General features: G+C 43.5%; 1 long non-coding RNA gene and 2 gene segments (V, D, J or C); 2 read left to right on the plus strand and 1 right to left on the minus strand.

Annotated features, from left to right (window-relative positions):
- The window catches only part of LOC140716615 (uncharacterized), a 132,771-nt gene that overhangs the window by 64,521 nt on the left and 48,259 nt on the right, over window positions 1–19,991 (minus strand). The gene's annotated exons all lie outside the window — the stretch shown is intronic.
- LOC140716612 (immunoglobulin heavy constant gamma 4-like) overlaps window positions 1–19,991 on the plus strand; it is an 82,888-nt gene that overhangs the window by 53,046 nt on the left and 9,851 nt on the right. Inside the window, 1 exon segment of the C gene segment in view lies at window positions 5,560–5,877. Coding sequence covers window positions 5,560–5,877 — 318 coding nt within the window.
- Window positions 8,006–18,660, plus strand: LOC140716162 (Ig gamma chain C region-like). The segment is given in 4 exon segments: window positions 8,006–8,272; window positions 12,386–12,688; window positions 12,772–12,995; window positions 18,427–18,660. Coding segments are annotated over 4 exon segments (810 nt in total).

Genomic DNA, 19,991 nt, shown 5'->3' on the forward strand with positions numbered 1-19,991 from the left:
AGATATACAGAGGATAGAGAGGGGGAATATGTGGGGCTCCCTTTTTCCAAGTTTAAATCTATGAATCTTCTATTTCCAGGTGGAAAATGTCCCCGCTGTTTATCAAAGTCTGTGCCAATCCTCTTTTCCATGAGTAATTTCAATGCAACATTCTCAGATGGTTCAACCCAACAGTATCATTGTTCAGCAAGAAAGTGTGAAATAAAGTGATTGGCTGTGTATACAATTTGTCATTGAATTTTATTACAATCCATTTACTGGATTCCAGACCTGTCTCTGGTATCCATTCAGATGGGTTTAACAGAGAGAGAAGAAAACATGCAATTCAAACTGGCTATCTCACCCTTCTACATTTCAGTTTGATTTTCTATTATCCTTGTGGCCACCTATTTCAATTTGACTTCTCATTCCCATTCTGACATGTCTGTCCATGGCCTCCTCTACTGCCCTGGTGAGGCCAAAGTCAGGTTGGAGCAGCAACACCTCATATTCCATCCAGATATCTGCCAATCTGATGTCATGAGTACTGATTTCTACAACTCCCAGTAATCTCCCCCAATTCCCATACCTTTATTCTTTCTTTACTAATCCCCTCATCCCTTCACTTCTTCTCACCTGCCCATCATCTCCATTTGGATCCCCTCCTCCTGCATTTTCCTCCATGGTCCACTGTCCAATCCGATTCCTTTTGGTTCAGCCATTTATTATTACCCCTCTATATTTCGAAGCTCCATGTACAGGTTCCACTCGACTCCACCTACCTCTTATTCTGGCCTCTGCCCACTTCCTTTCCAGTACCAGTGACGTCTCTTGGCCTGAAAGATCGACTGTATATTCCCCTCCAAAGGTGCTGCCTGGCATGCTGAGTCCCTCCAGCATTTTGTGTGTGTTGTTCAAGATCTCCAGCATCTGTAGAACCTCTTGTGTTTCTGGTTGTCCATACACTCATTCGTTTGTGTACGTTGTTGCTTCAGTGTGACTCAGATCCCAATTCCAGTTTCCTTGGCCAGATTCCCTCCTGTCTGACTCGAGTTAGCAAGAACTGGAACCTGTTTTTCACCCAGTGGCTTTGAGGCACGAGGTGATGAAGGTGAATGGGTCTGAAATTCCAAATTGACTCAGTCAATGACGGATGACCCTTTGATAATGCTGGGCACAAGACAAATTGGTGAGACAAGACACAGGGGTCTAACCAGTCTCCTGTCCAATCTGACATGCTTTGTGTGTAAATCCCGGATGAGACAAATTGTTGAAGTTACATTGATCCACGTGCCGGACACTGAAGTCAGTCCAAGAGGGAAACTCAGTGATCCCAAGGAATGTCAGAAAGGAGAATGTTTTGTTAGAATTACCCAAGCATTGACAGATTTATATGCTTCTTGTGGAGTAACACCAGCATTCAGCAATACGGGGAGATATCCTGACTGTCAGGTTTTATGAGGCGATCACATTTCTGAGGCCACAAACCAGGCACGCCCAGGATCCTCTTCAGTTTGCGTATAAGGAGAAGGTGGGAGTGGAGGATGCTATCACGTATTTGCTGCACAAATCACTCTCTCACCTAGAGGGGGTCAGTTGTGCTGCGAGGATTACATTCCTTGACTTCTCTAGTGCCTTTAACACCATCCAGCCCAAGATCTTAAGGCACAAACTAACGGAGATGGGAGTAGACTCTCACATGGTGGATTGGATAGTGGACTACTTGACAGATAGACCTCAGTATGTGCGGTTGGGAGACTGTAGGTCTGACACGGTGGTCAGCAGCACAGGAGCGCCGCAGGGAACTGTACTCTCTCCGGTCCTGTTCACCCTGTACACATCAGACTTCCAATATAACTCGGAGTCCTGCCATGTGCAGAAGTTCGCTGATGACACGGCCATAGTGGGGTGTGTCAGGAATGGACAGGAGGAGGAGTATAGGAAACTGATACAGGACTTTGTGATATGGTGCAACTCAAACTACCTGCGTCTCAATATCACCAAGACCAAGGAGATGGTGGTGGACTTTAGGAGATCTAGGCCTCATATGGAGCCAGTGATCATTAATGGAGAATGTGTGGAGCAGGTTAAGACCTACAAGTATCTGGGAGTACAGTTAGACGAGAAGCTAGACTGGACTGCCAACACAGATGCCTTGTGCAGGAAGGCACAGAGTCGACTGTACTTCCTAAGAAGGTTGGCGTCATTCAATGTCTGTAGTGAGATGCTGAAGATGTTGTATAGGTCAGTTGTGGAGAGCGCCCTCTTCTTTGTGGTGGCGTGTTGGGGAGGAAGCATTAAGAAGAGGGACGCCTCACGTCTTAATAAGCTGGTAAGGAAGGTGGGCTCTGTCGTGGGCAAAGTACTGGAGAGTTTAACATCGGTAGCTGAGCGAAGGGCGCTGAGTAGGCTACGGTCAATTATGGATAACTCTGAACATCCTCTACATAGCACCATCCAGAGACAGAGAAGCAGTTTCAGCGACAGGTTACTATCGATGCAATGCTCCTCAGACAGGATGAAGAGGTCAATGCTCCTCAATGCCATTAGGCTTTACAATTCTACCGCCAGGACTTAAGAACTTTTTAAAAGCTATTATTAATGCTTTTTGAGATAGTGATTTAGATGCATATCATATTTTTTTACTGAGTTAAGTATTGTATGTAATTAGTTTTGCTACAACAAGTGTATGGGACATTGGAAAAAAAGTTGAATTTCCCCATGGGGATGAATAAAGTATCTATCTATCTATCTATCTATCTATCTATCTATCTATCTATCTATCTATCTATCTATCTATCTATCTATCTATCTATCTATCTATCTATCTATCTATCTATCTATCTATCTATCTATCTATCTATCTATCTATCTATCTATCTATCTATCTATCTATCTATCTATCTATCAAGACCAGGCTGATATGAGACCTAACTGAGAAACCTGCAGAAAACATGTTTAACAACATCACAGTGCTGATTAAACTGAGATTCACAATTTAGTGACCCTCCAGTGTACACCTAGGTTTGCATATTTGTGATATTACACGACAACAATGATCATCTAGTGTACACCAACGGACTTTCTGTTTTAAAAGAAAATTGCTCATAAGATTACTGAAATGAGAAATGTAGAGAAATACACACCATACTTTATCAGATGATCCATGGCAGTCAGACTGGAACCGTGTGTGTTACATCTGCTCTTTTTTTAGACAAAGACACTGACTCACAGTCTCATTGAAGGTCTCAACTGTGACACAAACACAATCAGCCTCCACACTAAATGTCAAAGAACAAACCCCACCCCCGTGCCTGAAGGTGACCAAGTGTACAAATGGTGTACACAAAGTGCAGAGAGCTGCAGTGTAAGAGAACTGATGATAATGATGTTACAAATATCACCCCTTGTAATAATGATCAGGGAGACACAGAGAGAATCTCTATTTACCGACAAGTACTTTCATTGTCTCAATGTAAGAACATGTGAACTTACACAACCAATACCAGTGTGCACACCGCTGAGATTTCCTGACCTTCCATGAACAGTCAAATATTAGAAAGATTATACCAGTTAAAAAGGAGACTTTACTGCTGCCACATGTTCCTCATAGTCCCGTTTAAAATCTGCACATCCATGAGGCGCCTCATACCCGCAATGGTGAATATCCTACAGAGCCATTGCGGCCAGCACACTTGAAGCATCTACTTTTAAATTCATTCCTTGCCAATTCAAATGTTACATTCCAGTGTCATTGGCTATAGTCACCAGGATGACCTCTGACAACAACTTCTGGCTCCGATCAAGAAATGACAACTGGTAATCTATGGCTCTTAGTTCACAATCAGCAACCAGCCTGATCAGGCAGGGCAGAGCAGACCCCAATAGTCACAAATCTGCATGTTATGCCCAACCAAAGAACATCTCACATATATCTTCTTATTTGGAAATGATCCCTAGTCCAGCAGGTTAGCTGGAGCATCATTTTGTCTACTTCAAAACACTGATCATGCCAAGCAACTTCATCTCACAGAATGGAAGTCACAGTGTCTCTTGATAAAGTGGCAGCCTCCATACCTTCGACCACATGGCAAGAGCAAAGACAATTGTTCTGTTTTCTTCCACTGTTCCTGATTTATTCAAATTCACTGATCCAGACTGTAGTTCTTTCTGGAAAACAGTGCATTGGGAGATGACCTCAACAACTTCACTTGAGTGCAATCACACAAACCTGACACTAACCCAGAGGACAGGTGACCAAAACATGATCAAAGAGCTGTTTTATTCACTTATCATTTCCTATCAATCACTGATCGCTCTGGAACTGAAGGACTTGTTGCCTCATTCCTGATGGTGATTAAGGTTCAGCCATATTGCTGTAGGTCTGGAGTCACATACCAGGCAAACCAGATGATTTCTTTTCAGAAGTAACCACAGCAAATAACACAACAAATAACTCTGTAGTCTTTTTTTATTCCAGGAAGCATTTATGAATTGAATTTAAACTCTCATTCCCCTGGTTGAGATTTGAATCCATTTTGCCAGTTCATCAGTCCAGCAACTTATGGATACACTCTGACCATGACTGCTCATTTCAAGACAGACAGAGGCTTCAGTGTCTCTAAGCAGGAATGCAAAAACCACACCCACCAGCAGAAGTAGTGCAGGTGTATGAGTGAGCAAAGTTGAAACAACATGATATTTTCTGAAGTTTGTGTGGGTAGTGAAGGTTGCAGAGATGGGGAGAGGCACAGCCACAGTAAGACTGGAATGTCAGGATGTGAAGTTATTAAAATGAGTGAATCCCAGGCTCAGCCCAGATGGAGAAAGGGATTCTCATTGATTCACAGTGTTCATTGTTACTGATCAATGGCACTAAGTCTCCAAGCAAAGAATATACTGAGCTGTGTCTCTGCTGAGAAATCTGCATGCTTCTCTGTCTCACAGTGAACCAATTGGTACAGTTATTACAAAGCGAATCTAAACCTAGTTATCAGATCACTTGTTCTGATTTTCTTTTCTCTATCAAATCTTACATGAATATGCATACATGATTCAGCCCTGGATGTTTTTGTTATTCCGTATGCATTATCTGCAGTTGTCATGTACTGATATTCTGTCTTGACCTAACACAACCAATGGAAATATCTCCAGGAATATTCTGAAGATTTCCATTTCTAATCCACAGAATTGTCTGTCTTTATTCAAAATCCTGACAATGAAGAGATGTGGATCGACAAGACTGCTACCATAAAGTGCACAGTTATTTGTGCAGATCCTAAAGATATCCACATCTCTTGGCATGTGGGCGGGAAGGAGAAAACTAAAGGAATTCACACCCATCAAGCTGAGAAGGACGTGTCCCAATACAGAGTGCTCAGCGAACTCCAGATCAGTGTGGAGGAGTGGTTCAGTGGGGTGGAGTACGAGTGCTCTGCTCAGGAATCTCCTTCATCTTTCCGAGTATCAGCACGGACCAACAGTACCAAAGGTGGGTAAGAGACAAGTGATTAAATGGCCACCATTCCATACCTGAGTAAAAATTGTTTGATATTTCCTTTGTTTTCTTGTCTATTCCAGTCCAGATAAAAAGTCCCAAGGTCAGTCTGCTGCCTCCACCTCAGGAAGAGACCAAGAAAAGGAAAACGGCCACACTGGAGTGTGTGGTCTCTGGGTTCTACCCGGACCAAATAAATGTCACCTGGGAGAAAGGCAGCACTGTGATCACCTCCAACACCAGCGCTACACCGACTGCTCTGGAGCAGGGGTGGACTTTCAGTGCCAGACACTTCCTGACCGTGAGTTTACAGGAATGGAAGACAGAATCAGTCTTCAGCTGTACAGTGATTCATCCCCCCTCCAACACCCGTATCAAGAAGCAAGTGAAGAACGTCCAAGGTAGGGTCCTGGGACTCAGCCCATTATTGAAATTGTTTATATTGTGCTATGAATTCAAGGTCAACACTAAATCACCTTGCAGCCCTGGTTTAATTCTGTGAGTGAACTGATAAAGTTCAAAGTACAAAGTACATTTATTAGCAAAGTATGAACACCATATACAACCATGAGATTCTCTTCTTGCAGGCAGTCACAAAACAAAGAAACAATAGGATTCAGAGTCAAACATCCAATGTGTGAAAAAAGACCTAACCGTGAAAACAATAAAAAAATCAAACAAACAATCCACAGAACCTGAACTGCAGAGTCCCCTGAAGTAAATCCACAGCCACGTCACCAGTTCAGCACTGCAACCGGTCCAGGAGACCGATAGCTGCAGGCCACGGCCACAGAGCCAGGTTCAGTGCTGAGGTGAGTGCCGATGGCTGCAGGCCGCAGCTGCAGGGTCTGTTCAGTGCTGAGGTGAGTAAAGCCACAGACAGTGTTCCTACTTCACCTTCAGCCTCAACGCCTTAATCCTTTTAATCTCAATTGGTACTTAAATCGGCCAATCATCGGTTCGGCCTTTGCTTTGGCTCTTCTTGTCTCAATTTTTCTAATCTAGTATGGCACTCAAATCAGCCAATCATCTGTTTGGTTTCCACTGTCAACCAACATAATCCAGAAGCTTCACCGCAGAAATGATTCTATTTTAGAAAATACGTTGATAACTTGAAAAGAATCCAGACCATTTCACCGTACAGACATGCTGGAGATCTCTTCAAAATGCTCTTTCCCTCTGCCTTTGAACATAATCCCAGCCTCCGATTAGTGCCTCAGTTGTGACTGAATTTCCAGCAGAGCAGCTCTCCCTCTGCTCCTGTGTGGGAATAGTCAGCCTGGACAATGTGTAGAAGCCTCTGGAGGGCGGCTTGAACACACAACATTCTGACAAAGCTGCAGCAAATGTTAGTTACACCTAATAGAGAAAAAAGGGCATTTTAATAATTGTGACAAAAACTAAATATTTCTGATATTTAAATTTTGAAATATGATGTGTATTTTCTGGAATATTTTCAAGTTAGACTAGGCTCTGTTTTCTGCTCCACAGCCATACTTTGAAAGGCTTGGTATTTTCTGTATTTGTTTCAACGTGGCTGTTAACAGTTTAAGTGACCATGAAACTGCAAAAGCAATGTAAGGGTCAATCTTATTCATTTATGTTGATTCAGGGTGTTCACCCTGTCTGCTCAATAGGTGAGATTCCTTTCTTCACGAATGTAGAAAGGTCTCATCTATCTTGATGGGACTGGAAAATAATTGTCAAGAGATTGTGATGTTTCTCCGAGATGAATGTTCAGATACCCGCCCCTCAGTCACTTTAAGCATATATTCCTTCAAAGAGATCTGGACGAAGAGGACAGCGACCATTCTGTGTGAGGTGGTTCACAGTGATTTACAGGGATTCAGTGTAACCTGGCAGGTGGACGGAAGGAAGAGGGAAGATGGGGTGAGGACTATGGGTCCAGACATCAACGGAGGTGAAGACATGATGATCAGCAGACTGACAGTCCCTGCTGCAGAGTGGAACAGTGGGGCTGAGTACTCCTGTGTGATAGAGGATGAGAGTTTGCCAACACCGGTGAAGAAATCCATCAGGAATGACACAGGTACGTGTGGACAGAATTCAGTGTGAGTCTGATCTTGGCAATTGGACAGATTTATCACCATCCAGCACTGTGATAGACGATAGAAAATGAGAACAGCAGCAGGTCACTGGGTCTCTCGATCTGTTGAACCATTCAGTCTGGTCTCAGCTGATCATCCAAATTCAATCCCTGTTCCTGCTTTCTCCAGATATCCTTTGACTCATTCATCCAGCGAAGTATTTACAACCCATTCTTGAATATATTACATGATAATTCTTCAAGTGCTTTCTGTGGGAGAGAGTTCCACAGGTTCTCACTCCCTCTCACACGTACACAGCTGAGACTGCCACCCCTGCTCCAGGGGAGATGGAATAAACAGCACAGGATGATGCAAGTCCAGGGGCTGAGTTCCACTTTCTGTCGAGTTGCTGTGTTCAGCGACTCCCATTGATTAAACTGAATAGACTAACCTCACTGGGAGCTGTAAAATGCAGCAGGTTCAAGATTTCCACTCCACAAATCCCAATGATGAGCAGAAAGGGAAAAGCCTTTAGTTTCAGATAAAGTGAAGTCTCTCAGATTTAGAAATTGTTCATGATGGTGCAAGACTGGAATGTGTTGGGTAAGGAGGGAATTATTGGAAGATTCATTCTAACTGAGATTCTCTCTGTTCCAGGTGGTGTTGTGACTCGTCCTCAGGTCTATCTTAAGGTCAAGAATGAAATTAAACTACATACATGATTCACCACAAATCTCTCAGTTACTGGGTAGGTTCTCTGCCACATTTGAATGGATTTCCACCCTGTATGGGTCTGCACAATGTATTAAGTCTTTGTTTGTGTCAATATACTGATCCAAGTTCAATAAATGTGATGTGAATATGTTTCAGTTGTGATTTTTGGAGATGGGAAATGGTGAACCTTCGACATGAGGTGTGGAAGGTGATGCACACTTGGGGAGAAATAGGCGTCTTTATATCTATGGTGCCTAAACCCTTCCCACATTGGGTGTCCCAGTGATTAGCTGTGAACTAATGGTCAGGGACATTGGAACCTATGGCCATCTGACAGATGTGAGAATGCAAACCACTGACCAGACGTCATATCTGAGTCAAAGATGTTGGATCACTGTGTGAGGGCTCCTTGCCCTCACTAACTTTGCTGCTCCTCATCTGGTGCATGTGTGACACTAACTAAATGAAACATATCATTGTTGGGAACTGTTCTGTTGCAATGGCGCAGTGAAACATCTGTCTGTCAGGGCAGACGGTTTGCCTCTGTACTGAAGGGGGCTAATACCCTAGTGGGAAGGTTTGCTTGTGCTGCACAGTGAGGGTGGGGTGGGGGGTTAAACTAGAGTTGTAGGGAGTGGGAGCCATAGTGACAGTAGCGAGTTTGAGAAGGAGGCAGATGTTGAGTATGTATATTTCAATGCAAGAAGTATTGTAGGAAAGGTAGATAAGCTCAGGGCAGAGATCAACATATGCAGTTATGATATTGTAGTCATTAGTGAGACTTGGTTTCAGGAGAGGCAGGTCTGGCAGCCTCAGTATTTCAGGTCCGTAGTTTTAGATGCATCAGTGTGGAGGGATTAAAGGTGGAGTGGTGGCGTTACCAGTCAGCAAAAATGTCACAGCAGTGCTGGGTCAGGAGAGACAGGAGAACTCGTCAGTGAGGCTTTATGGGTGGAAATGAGAAATAAAAAAGGTGTGACCACATTAATGGAACTATATTATAGACCACCCAACAGTCTGCAGGATTTAGAGGTACAAATTGTCGGGAGATCACAGACTATCGCAAGAAACATAATGCTGTGATAGTAGGTGATTTCAACTTTCCACATATTGACTTGGACTCCCATATTACAAAAGGGATGGTGTTTGTCAAATGTATTCCGGAAAGTTTCCTTAATCAGTACATAGAAATCCCAACAAGCGTGCGTGCAATACTTGAACTCTTTATTAGGGAATGAGACAAAGCAGGTGACAAAAGACTGTGTATGGGAACACTTTGCATCTACTGATCATAATGCCAATAGTTTCACAGTAAGTATGGAAAAAGGTAGATCTGGTTCACAGGTTCAGATTCTAAACTGGAGAAGGGCCAATTTTGATAGTATCAGAAAGGATCTGGCAAGTGTGGATTGGGGCAGACTCTATTCTGGCAATGGTGTACTTGGTAAGTGTGAGGCCTTCAAAAGTGAAATTGTGAGAGCACATTGTTTGTATGTGCCTGTCAGAATAAAAGGCAAGGAGGACAGGTTTAGGGACCCTTGGTCTTCAAGAGATATTGAGGCCCTGGTTAAGAAGAAAAAGGAGGTGCACAGCAGGTATAGACAGGTAGGAACAAATGAGGTACTTATGGAGTATAAGAAATGCAAGAATACAGCTGAGAAAGAAATAAGAGGGGTTAAAAGAATGAACGAGTTTGCCCTAGAAGACAAAGTGAAGGAGAATCCTAAGGGATTCTACAGATATGTTAAGAACACAATGATTGCAAAGGACAAAACTGATTCCCAAGAAGATCAGTATGGAAATCTATGTGTGGAGACAAAAGGGATGAGAAGATCTTAAATGGATTTTTGTATCTGTATTTACTTGAGAGATGGACAGTCTATTGAAGTGAGGCAAAGCAACAGCGTGGACATGGTCCCTATACACATTACAGTGGAGGAGGTGTTTGCTGTCTTGAGGCAAATTAGGGTGTAATTTGTGGGAGGAAATGCAAAAATTGCAGGGGCCCTAGCAATGATATTTAAAACTTCTTTAGTGGCAGCTGAGAGCCCAGCTGATTGTAGGATAGCTGCTGTTGTTCCACTGTTTAAAAAAGACTGAAAAATTAAACCAGGAATTTACAGGTCAGTGAGCCTGACATCTATAGTGTGAAAGTTATTGGAAGGTATTCTAAGGGACCGGATATCTGATTATGTGGATAGACATGGACTGATTAAGTATAGTCAACATGGCTTTGTGCGTGGTAAGTCATGTCTCACCAATCTTATAGAGTTTTTTGAGAAAGTTACCAGGAAATTTGATGCAGGGAAGATAGTGGATGTTATCTACATGGACTGCATGTATCTACATCTACATCTGCATGGCATGGGAGGATAGTCAGGAACAGGAAAGGCCAGTCGCTCGGCATTCAAGATAAGGTAGTAAATTGGATTAGACTTTGGCTTTGTGAGAGAAGCCAGAGATTGATAGTAGATGGTTACCTCTCTAACTGGAGACCTGTGACTAGTAGAGTGCTGCAAAGATGGGTTAGCAGACATCAAGGCGGTACAGACAGCAGAACTGGAAGTTGGAGATCGGGATGCAGAACGAAAAGGAAAGTACAAGCTGGATGCAGACAACCGCAGAGGAGCACAGGAATCTACTGTAAAAGTTGGGAAGTCTGTGCTTATCCAGCAAGAAAAAGTGGATAAATTCAAAGCACCTTTCAACACATCGCAGGGTGATGAGGAAAACAGGAACTCAAAAGGTAGTTAAATCTCCCATTGGAGTGCAGGATGCAAGGAACACCACATGTGAAAAAGTTCAACACAAGAGAGACTTCTGGCAAACATGAGGAAATTCAAGGATTTTACAATGAGGTACCAGGACAGGAGCTCAATATGATGGACAGTTATGGACAGTTCAGCTTCACCGTGAGCAAAAGTCATGACAAGACATTGAAAGCAAAGAGAAACTAGAAGAGAAACCTCAAAGTGTTAGGAAACAACCACTGAAGTTTAAAGATTTTGGATTGAAGTAAAGCTTTAAGTTGTGGGTTTTAAACAATGTTAGCCATTGCAAGTCAAAAATGAAGTTTTCGGTTCCAGAGTTATCATTAGATTGAAACAGAAAATGTGTTGGTTATACTCATGCATATCAGAGAATACTGTTGAATTGAAATGATTAAATCTGTGAGTTGAATGGGTTCTAAAACATTGAAGTTCATTTCTCAGGAAAGGAGTGATGTCATGTATTGAAATGGTAAGGTCAGTTAATGTAGTCTGACACTTGTCAAGTTTGGTCATCAGTCTGGGACAGAACAACACATGATGTGAGGGAGCATGGAAGCGAGAATGAGAAATAAAGACACGTCAAGAGCATAAAGCATCGAGTCGTGATATATGCACTGTCTAATTAATACTGAGGTAGGTTGCAAATACACCACACCACCTTCTTGAGGCATCCCCTGTTGAAGGTGTCATCAACACTGGACGGTGGTTGGGGCCCATGATACAACTGACTGAGTTTACAACTTTCTGCAGCTTTTTCTGATCGTGAAGCAGTTAGAATGTTCTTCACAGTATATCTGTAGAAATCTGTGACAGTCTTTATCGACACATTAACGTACTCAAACTCCAAATGAAATATAGCCTCTATCAAGCTTTCTTTGTTATTGCATCAATGTACTGGACTCAGGATGGATCTTCAGAGATATTAACACCCAGGAACTGGAAACTGCTCAGCCTTTCCACTGAAGATCCCTCAATGAAGACTGGTGTGTATTCTCACAAATTCCCTCCTGAGATGGGAAGATTGCAGGAAATGTTGTCTTTGATCAAAAACTGCATCTCTTCTCGCAATTCACAGATCAAATAGTGTATTTTATTGGCATTCCATCAGCTAACTGTCACGTGGCTGGGCAACTGTCCTGCAGTCCCTGCTGTGACCTGACTGGGTCCCGAGGAAATCAGCTCCTTGATGTTTGATTTTGTTTTCTCAGTCAAAGGTTGTAAGCAGAGATGAGCAACCCACTCTGCAAACAAACCTGATTTCATTCCAATGTACAATTCTGTACAATTGAGCTTCAGGATAAGTCTGAGCTGAAGTTGTCAAGCCAGCTGACAGCAGATATTGTCCAGTTTGTAAATTTTCTATTTCTCATCTACAGAGTTGTCTGTCTTTATCCAAAATCCCTCCATTGAAGAGATGTGGATCAACCAGACTGCTACTCTGGTGTGTATGATTGTGGGTGCTGATCTGAGCCAGGTCCAAATCCACTGGCAGGTGAACGAGAGGGAGAAAATCAAAGCAAACGTGACCAAAAAACTGAGAGAGGAAGGAACCCGAGACACAGTGATCAGCCAACTCCAGACCAGTGTGGAGGAGTGGGCCAGTGGGGTGGAGTACACTTGCTCTGCCCAACAACCTTCTTCAACCTCACCAGTATCAGCACGGACAAAAAGTACCAAAGGTGGGCAAGAGGTCAGCGATTAAAATGGACAACGTTGGTTACCTCAGTAAAAGTGTTTGACATTTCCATTGTTTGCCCATCAGTTCCAGTGGAGACAAAAGGTCCCAAAGTCAGACTGCTGCCCCCGCCAGAGGGAGAGACCAAGAGTGGGAACACGGTCACCCTCGAGTGTGTTGCCTCTGGATTCTACCCGAACCAAATAACCATCACCTGGGAGAAAGGGGACTCTCTGATCTCTTCCAACATCAGTGTGAGACCAACTGCTCTGGAACAGTTGGGGACTTTCATTGCCAGCTATGTCCTGACCGTGAGCACAGAGGAGTGGAAGGAAGGCTCAGTTTTCAGATGCACAGTGTCTCATCCCCCCTCCAACACCACCGTCAGACAGGATGTGAAAAACATTCAAGGTATGATTCTGAGATTCACTCCACTGTTGACATCCTCTGCCACAGCCACAACCCAGGGCCAAGCAAGGTCAATAGGTAACGGCAAGTGTGGCATTGTTGTGGTTGTGTGAGTGGATTAATAATGCAGCAGCAGAGAGTGGGAGAGAATCAGAGTTCATCCGATGCTTTCAGAACTTGACTCTCTTCCAAACTACCAACACAAGGTCTGTCTGTCCATCAGTAAGTGCCCGTCTGGGCCCCTCTGTCGCATCTCAGACAGATGTGTGAGAGTGCAGAACTCCCTCAGTACTAGTACCAGGATCACTGACCTACAGTCTGTTCCCAAGCCTCAGGACAACGGCGTGAACACACAACCAGAGGTGACTGTGCCGGATTCTAGTTTGAGATTACAAACTATTTCTCTGATGTTCTTTGGTGAAGGACGTTGGCCTTCCTACCCTGTTTACCCATATCCATCAGTCCCACACCAAACTCTTCACTGCTCTGTGATTGGCCGGCTGGAGCAGAGCAAGGAATGCCGGCCTTGTCAGTGAGGGAATGATGAAATAATGACTGCAGGATCAATGTCTGCACACCAGCATCTCAGAGACATGAAGCAAGTCTATCTGTCGGCAGAACTGGAGGAACTGAGTTCCACTGGAGCAGGCATTGTGGAATGTAACTGGACACCAGACAGTTGTTGAGTTCCAGTAAACCAGAGAGATGCACAGTACCCAGCCAGGCACAGAACTAGTGCTGAAGCAATGGTACAGAGTACACTTGTGTTGCTGTCTCAGTGTTAGCCCTTTCGCTGTTACACAAATGTTCTCTAGCCTGCTGAACACTTTCTACATTCTCTTTCCTTTCCAAAAGTAAAAAGCTTTAACTTATACAGGCGGAGAGATCACTAGTGGTGTAAACATTGGCCTAGATGGTGTAATAGCAGAATATTCCAGGTAAATGTAATGGCTTCTTTGTAATGTTTCACTGATAAGGCTAATGAAATGGCTTCTTTGTAATGTTCACTGTGAGGTAATGGTTTCTCTGTAGCCGCAATGTTTGGGTTATGTCTGGAGAAAATAGGACTGTCGTATGCCTGTTAGCCAATCGGGGATTGTTGTTTTGTCTTGTGTATCTGGAAGGATGTTGTTTTTTGCGGTCTTCTGCCGAGGAGAGATGAAGAGGGAAGATGTGTGTGGAAAGAGCTGGTAGACCACCGGACGGAGTGGACTGGGATCTGAGGGTCCGAAGGTCGGCGACGTTCAGAGGAGACCAATGGTGGAAGAATGACTACTGAGCGAGCTCCAACATGACTTTAACTTGACTTGGGCCCTTGGTTTTGTTTATTTTCATTACTAACCCTATATTCAGATTAAGATCCATAAAGTTCTATCAGTTAATTGCATATGGTGTACTGTCTGGTATTGTGTGCTGTGATTTCTAACTGGGGGTACATTATACAGCATCCACACAAATGTGATTACCCAGTTTGGCGGGGCCGAAGGCTGATTCCACTAGACGATCGTGAGCTGGGCGAGCCTGAGGGTTATAATTTGGGGGCTACATCCTGGATTGATTCCGTTGGATGCTGTGCGATTGCCCTGTTTAAACCCGTGCTGGTATAGATGCTGCTGGGGTCCAGTGCTGGTGTGCCATTGTGGGACTGCTGGTAATTAATGTGTGTGTGTTGAGTGGGGTGGATATTCATACCCCGGATGAATTGTTACTTTGATTTTTGAGTATGGTTAAAGCTGTTGGCAAAGTTGAAATTGTAGCGTGAAATTTTGATTAAATGGTGCTTAGACCTTGTTTTAAGTCAGACTAGCGCTGATGTAATGGCAGCGGGAATGTCAGTGTCTATCAGTGCCCCAGGTGAGGTGGGGCCATTCACTGTCCAGACTGTCAGGGAGGAGGAGAAGGGAGCCCAGCAGGCTGGGGCACAAGCTGAGTTACCCGCAGCTGGGGGCAGAGATTTCAGAGACAGGGTTCTATTGTTTCTGAGGAATGAGGGGAAAGAGTGGTCGGATTTGGAAAATTTAATTAGTCCCCATACCCCAGTAAAGAGTGAGGGCTCTAAGTTGGCACCAGCCCTCACCTCCCTGGCGAGTAAGTGGCCCAGTGCACAGGCAACGGGTCCCTGCTGGAAGCTAAGAATTTTCTCTGGAATAATGCCCACCCCCGAGGGGGAAGAGGAATATGAGATGTGGGTGGAGCAGACATCACAGTTGTTAGATGAGTGGCAGTGCTCTGATGACAAAAAGCGACAGAGATTGGTTGAAAGCGTCAGAGGGAGTTGGGATTTCCCGCTGGGGTACTGGTGAGGCCCGAATTGCAGAAGCCCTCGGTTGTACAGGTGAGCAGGATGGCAGTGATTGTCTGGAACACTACGAAGTGGGAGGTCACCTTCATGCGGGGGATGCCCCTGGCACATTTGTTCCTGGTGATGGTAATGTCTAGTGCCCCCATGAGACACTCCGGAGAGAAACTATTGGAAAAGGGGGAGAAGTTGACCACTGAGTCATTCAACTCCGGAGACACCCCAGTGCCGCCGGATTGGAAAAGGAGGCTAGTTGAGAAGATGTTGAAATTGGAAGGTGTCTTTCCCATTGGCGAGTTTGATGTGGGTTGTTCCAACAGCACGCATCACACTATCTCTAGTGACCGAGGCCACCCCGTTTACAGAGAAGTCGTGACAAATCGCCCCTACAGACGTGGAGGATGTGCAGCGGTATTTTGTACGTTGAAGGAAGCTGGGATCGTCACTGAGTCCCGAAGCCCCTATGTGTACCCAATAGTAGTGGCCCGTCCCTGACCAGTATATGGTCACGAGGGTCAAAGAAGCACTGGCCTGTCTGAATGGTGCGAAGTATTGAATGTGCTGGATTTGAGGAGTGGATATTCCCAGATCCCGATGAGTGAGGCCGACAAAGAGAAGACGGCATTTATATGTACCCTGGGATTCTTCCAGTTCGAAAGGACGCACCAGGGCATATAAGGAGCCCCTGCAACCTTCCAGCAGGTTATGGAGAAGATGGTGGGGGATATGAACTTGCTTGAGGTGAGGGTGTATTTGGATGACTTCACAGTATTTGGATCCACCCTTAATTGATCAGGTCAAACAATCGGTTACTAAATTGTTCTTATTGTCTATATCATTGATTGGCTGAATTAATGCTATCAAAATGATTATTTTACCTAAATTTTTATATCTTTTCCAAGTGGTACCAATCTTTATTCCCAAATCCTTTTTTGATACTATTGACTCTAAAATAAAAAAGATGTTTTATATGGCAGAATAAAAATCCTAGACTAAGTTAAAAATATTTGCAGAGATCTAAAAAGAATGGTGGCTTGGCTTTGCCAAATTTAAGATTTTATTACTGGGCAATTAATATTTGAATTTTAATATTTTGGACACACGAAGTGGATTTGAATGTTAGTCCTCATTGGGTTAATCTTGAATGCAATTCAGCACAAGGATTTTTATTGGCTTCCATCTTAGGGACTTCTCTTCCGTTGGTTCTCTCTAAATTGAATAAACAAATGGTTAATCCTATTATTAAACATACATTATGAATAAGGTTTCAGTTTCATGAATTCTTTGGCTTGAATAAATTTATTTTATCAAGTCCTATTACATCGAATTTTTTCTTTCAACCCTCTGTCATGGATCAAGCCTTTAGGTTTGGAAAATGAAGGGTAGAATATGTTTTCATGATTTATTTCTGGATAACTGTTTCATGTCGTTTGAACAGTTGTCTAATAAATATAATTTGCCCAAATCTAATTTTTTTAGATATTTACAGATTAGAGATTTTTTAAATATGATGTTACTGACCTTTCCGATTTCACAATCAACTGATATCATGGAAAAAATTTTAGGCTTAAATTCTTATCAAAGGGGTTTAATAGCAACCATTTATGGTATGATTATGAATATACAGCCAGATTTATCTGATAAAATTAAAAACAAATGGGAGAAGGAACTTCAGCTTTCTGTACCTATAGAGAAATGGGAGAAAATTTTACAATTAGTTAATTTTTCTTCTATTTGTGCTAAACATATGTTGATTAAATTTAAAGTGGTACAGAGGGCACATATGTCCAACGATAAGTTAGCTCGATTTTATTCTCATTTAAATCCGATCTGTGATAGATGTCATTCTGAGGTAGCATCTTTGACTCATATGTTTTGATCTTACCCTCTCTTGGAAAAGTTTTGGAAAGATATTTTTGATATATTCTCTACAATTTTACATATGGATTTACAACCTCATCCAATTACTACAATTTTTGGCTTACCAATGATTGATTTGCCCTCTGCAGCTTGGCGGATGATTGCATTTGCTACCTTAATGGCTAGAAGATCTATTCTATTGAACTGGAAAGAGATTAATCCTCCAACCACATCTCAATGGTTCTCCCAAACCATATCTTACTTTTGACCCCTTGGTTAAATTTGAAGAAACTTGGAGGCCTTTTATTCAACACTTTCATAGAACTTGATTTGACCTTTTCTGATTCCTTTATTTTATTCATTGACTTGAGTAGAGGAGCAGAGTTAACAACATTAAAGATTTTATTTGATATAATTTAATAGCCCAACTTTGTTTAGTTTTGTTTTAGTTTGGTTTAGTATAGTTTAGTTATTTTTTAATTTCAATTTGGGTTTGTTTTTCATCTTTTTATTTTTGTCTCCTTTGGGCCTTTGGGTATCAAGGGTTTGGGAGGTCAATTATATTAGTGCTATTTTTAGCTTTTCTTTTCATATGTTAATTACCAACAATGTAATCCCACTCCCTCTATACTATTATGATCATTATATATTTACTTTTGAAAAACTTAATAAAAAGATTGAAAAAGAAAATGGATCCACCTTGGAAGAACATGAAGCAAGGCTACTGAAGGTGCTCGGCCGCCTGAAACCTGAAGTGTTAAAACTTTCCCTGGACAAGTGCCAGTTCTGCAAAACATCTGTGAGCTATGTCTGACCTATAATCTCATGGAATGGAGTAGCTACAGACCCGTCTAAGATAGAAGTGGTGAACACTTGTACAAGGCCCCAGACTGTGAGCACTCTGTGCTCATTCCTAGGGTTCTGTGGTTATTATCGGAGATTCGTGAAGGGCTACGCCAAAGTGAGTCACCCCTTGAATCAGCTTCTGTGCGGTTACCTTCCCTTGGGGAAGAAAGGGAGAGGGGAAAAAGGACAAAGAGGGTGGAGAGTATCTTAACCCATCAGAGCCTTTTGGACAGAGGTGGGATGTAAAATGTGAGGAGGCCTTTCAGTCATTGAAGGAGATGCTGACCCAGGCACCAGTGATGGCTTTTGCGGATCCCCAATTGCTGTAGGTTCTGCACACAGATGACAGCCAGGAAGGTTTACGTGGTGTCCTGTATCAGGATCAGTGCGCCGGGTTGAGACCTGTAGTGTTTGTCAGCTGGAGTTTGTCGACCTCCAAGAGAAACCATCCCACGCACAAGTTGGAATTCCTGGCATTGAAATGGACGGTAGTTGATAAGCTGAATGACTATCTCTACGGGGCCAAGTTTGAGGTGAGGACGGACAACAACCCTCTAACTTAGATCCTGACCTTGGCAAAACTGGAAGCCACAGGCCATCAGTGGTTGGCAGCGTTGTCTGCCTATGATTTCAGCCTGAAGTACCTGCTGGGGAGCCAGAACATTAATGCTTTGTCCCAACAGGTGCATGAGGGGCTGGACATAGACGATGAGTGAGAGAGCGTTCCTGCCCCTGGGGTGAAGGCCATGTGTCAGTTTGCCATCACCTTGAAGGCAGAGAAAAAGGAGAAGCTGGATCAATTGGGGGCTTCTGATGATGCCATTCCCAAGTTTACTGAAACCTGACTGCACTGAAGACAAATCAGCTGTTAGAATTGAGTTCTGGGGAAGTGGCAGCTGCTCAGTGAGATGATACGGGTATTGGCACTATTTGGTCCAAGGTTGAAAAGGGAGACATGGCTCAGGTGGAGAAGACAAAACACGCTTCAGTGGCTCCATTAGTGAAAGAATGGCCTCAGTTGGAGTTGAAGAACCAGATCTTACATCAGGTCACAGCACCCCTGGACCGACCTGAGCATTGCCAGCTGGGTCTGCCTGAGAAGTATCAGAGGATTGCGTTGAAGTCACTTCATGATGATTGTGGACATTTGGGGATGGAAAAAACCTATGGATTGCTCAGACACCGGTTTTAATGGCCCCGAATGAAGTCAGAGGTTGAAGAATACTGCAAGTCGTGCATTCGCTGCACACGGTGGAAGACACTGCCTACGTGGGCAGCTCCTTTTTCCCACTTGCAGAGTGCAGGGCCCCTGGACCTGGTGTGTATGGATTTCCTGTCCATAGAACCGGATGCCAGCAACACGGTGAATGTCTTAGTCATCACGGACCACTACACCAGATATGCTCAGGCTTTTCCTAGAAAGGACCAGAGGGAGACTATGGTGGCAAAGTGTTATGGGAGAAGTATTTTGTTTATTATGGCATTCCCAGGAGGATATATAGTGACCAGGGACGGGACTTCGAGAGGAGACTCATCTATGAGTTATTGGGCATGCTTGGAGTTGAGAAGTCGAGGACCATGCCCTATCACCCGCGGGCGATCCCCAGCCTGAGAGATTTAATCGGACCTTGATAGACATGTTCGGGACCCTGGAGATCAGCAAGAAGAGCAGTTGAAGTCAATATATTGGGCATCTGGTTGACAGTGATAATTGTACACGAAATGAAGCGACTGTGTACTTGCCATATTATCTGATGTTTGGCTGCGAGGCGAGGTTGCCCACTCACCTTTGTTGTGGGACTGACGAGGATGACTTACCACCGAAGCCTTATCTGAAATATATGTCTGATATGAGGAGAGAGCTGAAAAGGAATTATGAATTGGCTGGGGTTAC

Source organism: Hemitrygon akajei, chromosome 25 (assembly GCF_048418815.1).
Source record: "Hemitrygon akajei chromosome 25, sHemAka1.3, whole genome shotgun sequence".
NCBI classification, from domain to species: Eukaryota; Metazoa; Chordata; class Chondrichthyes; order Myliobatiformes; family Dasyatidae; genus Hemitrygon; species Hemitrygon akajei.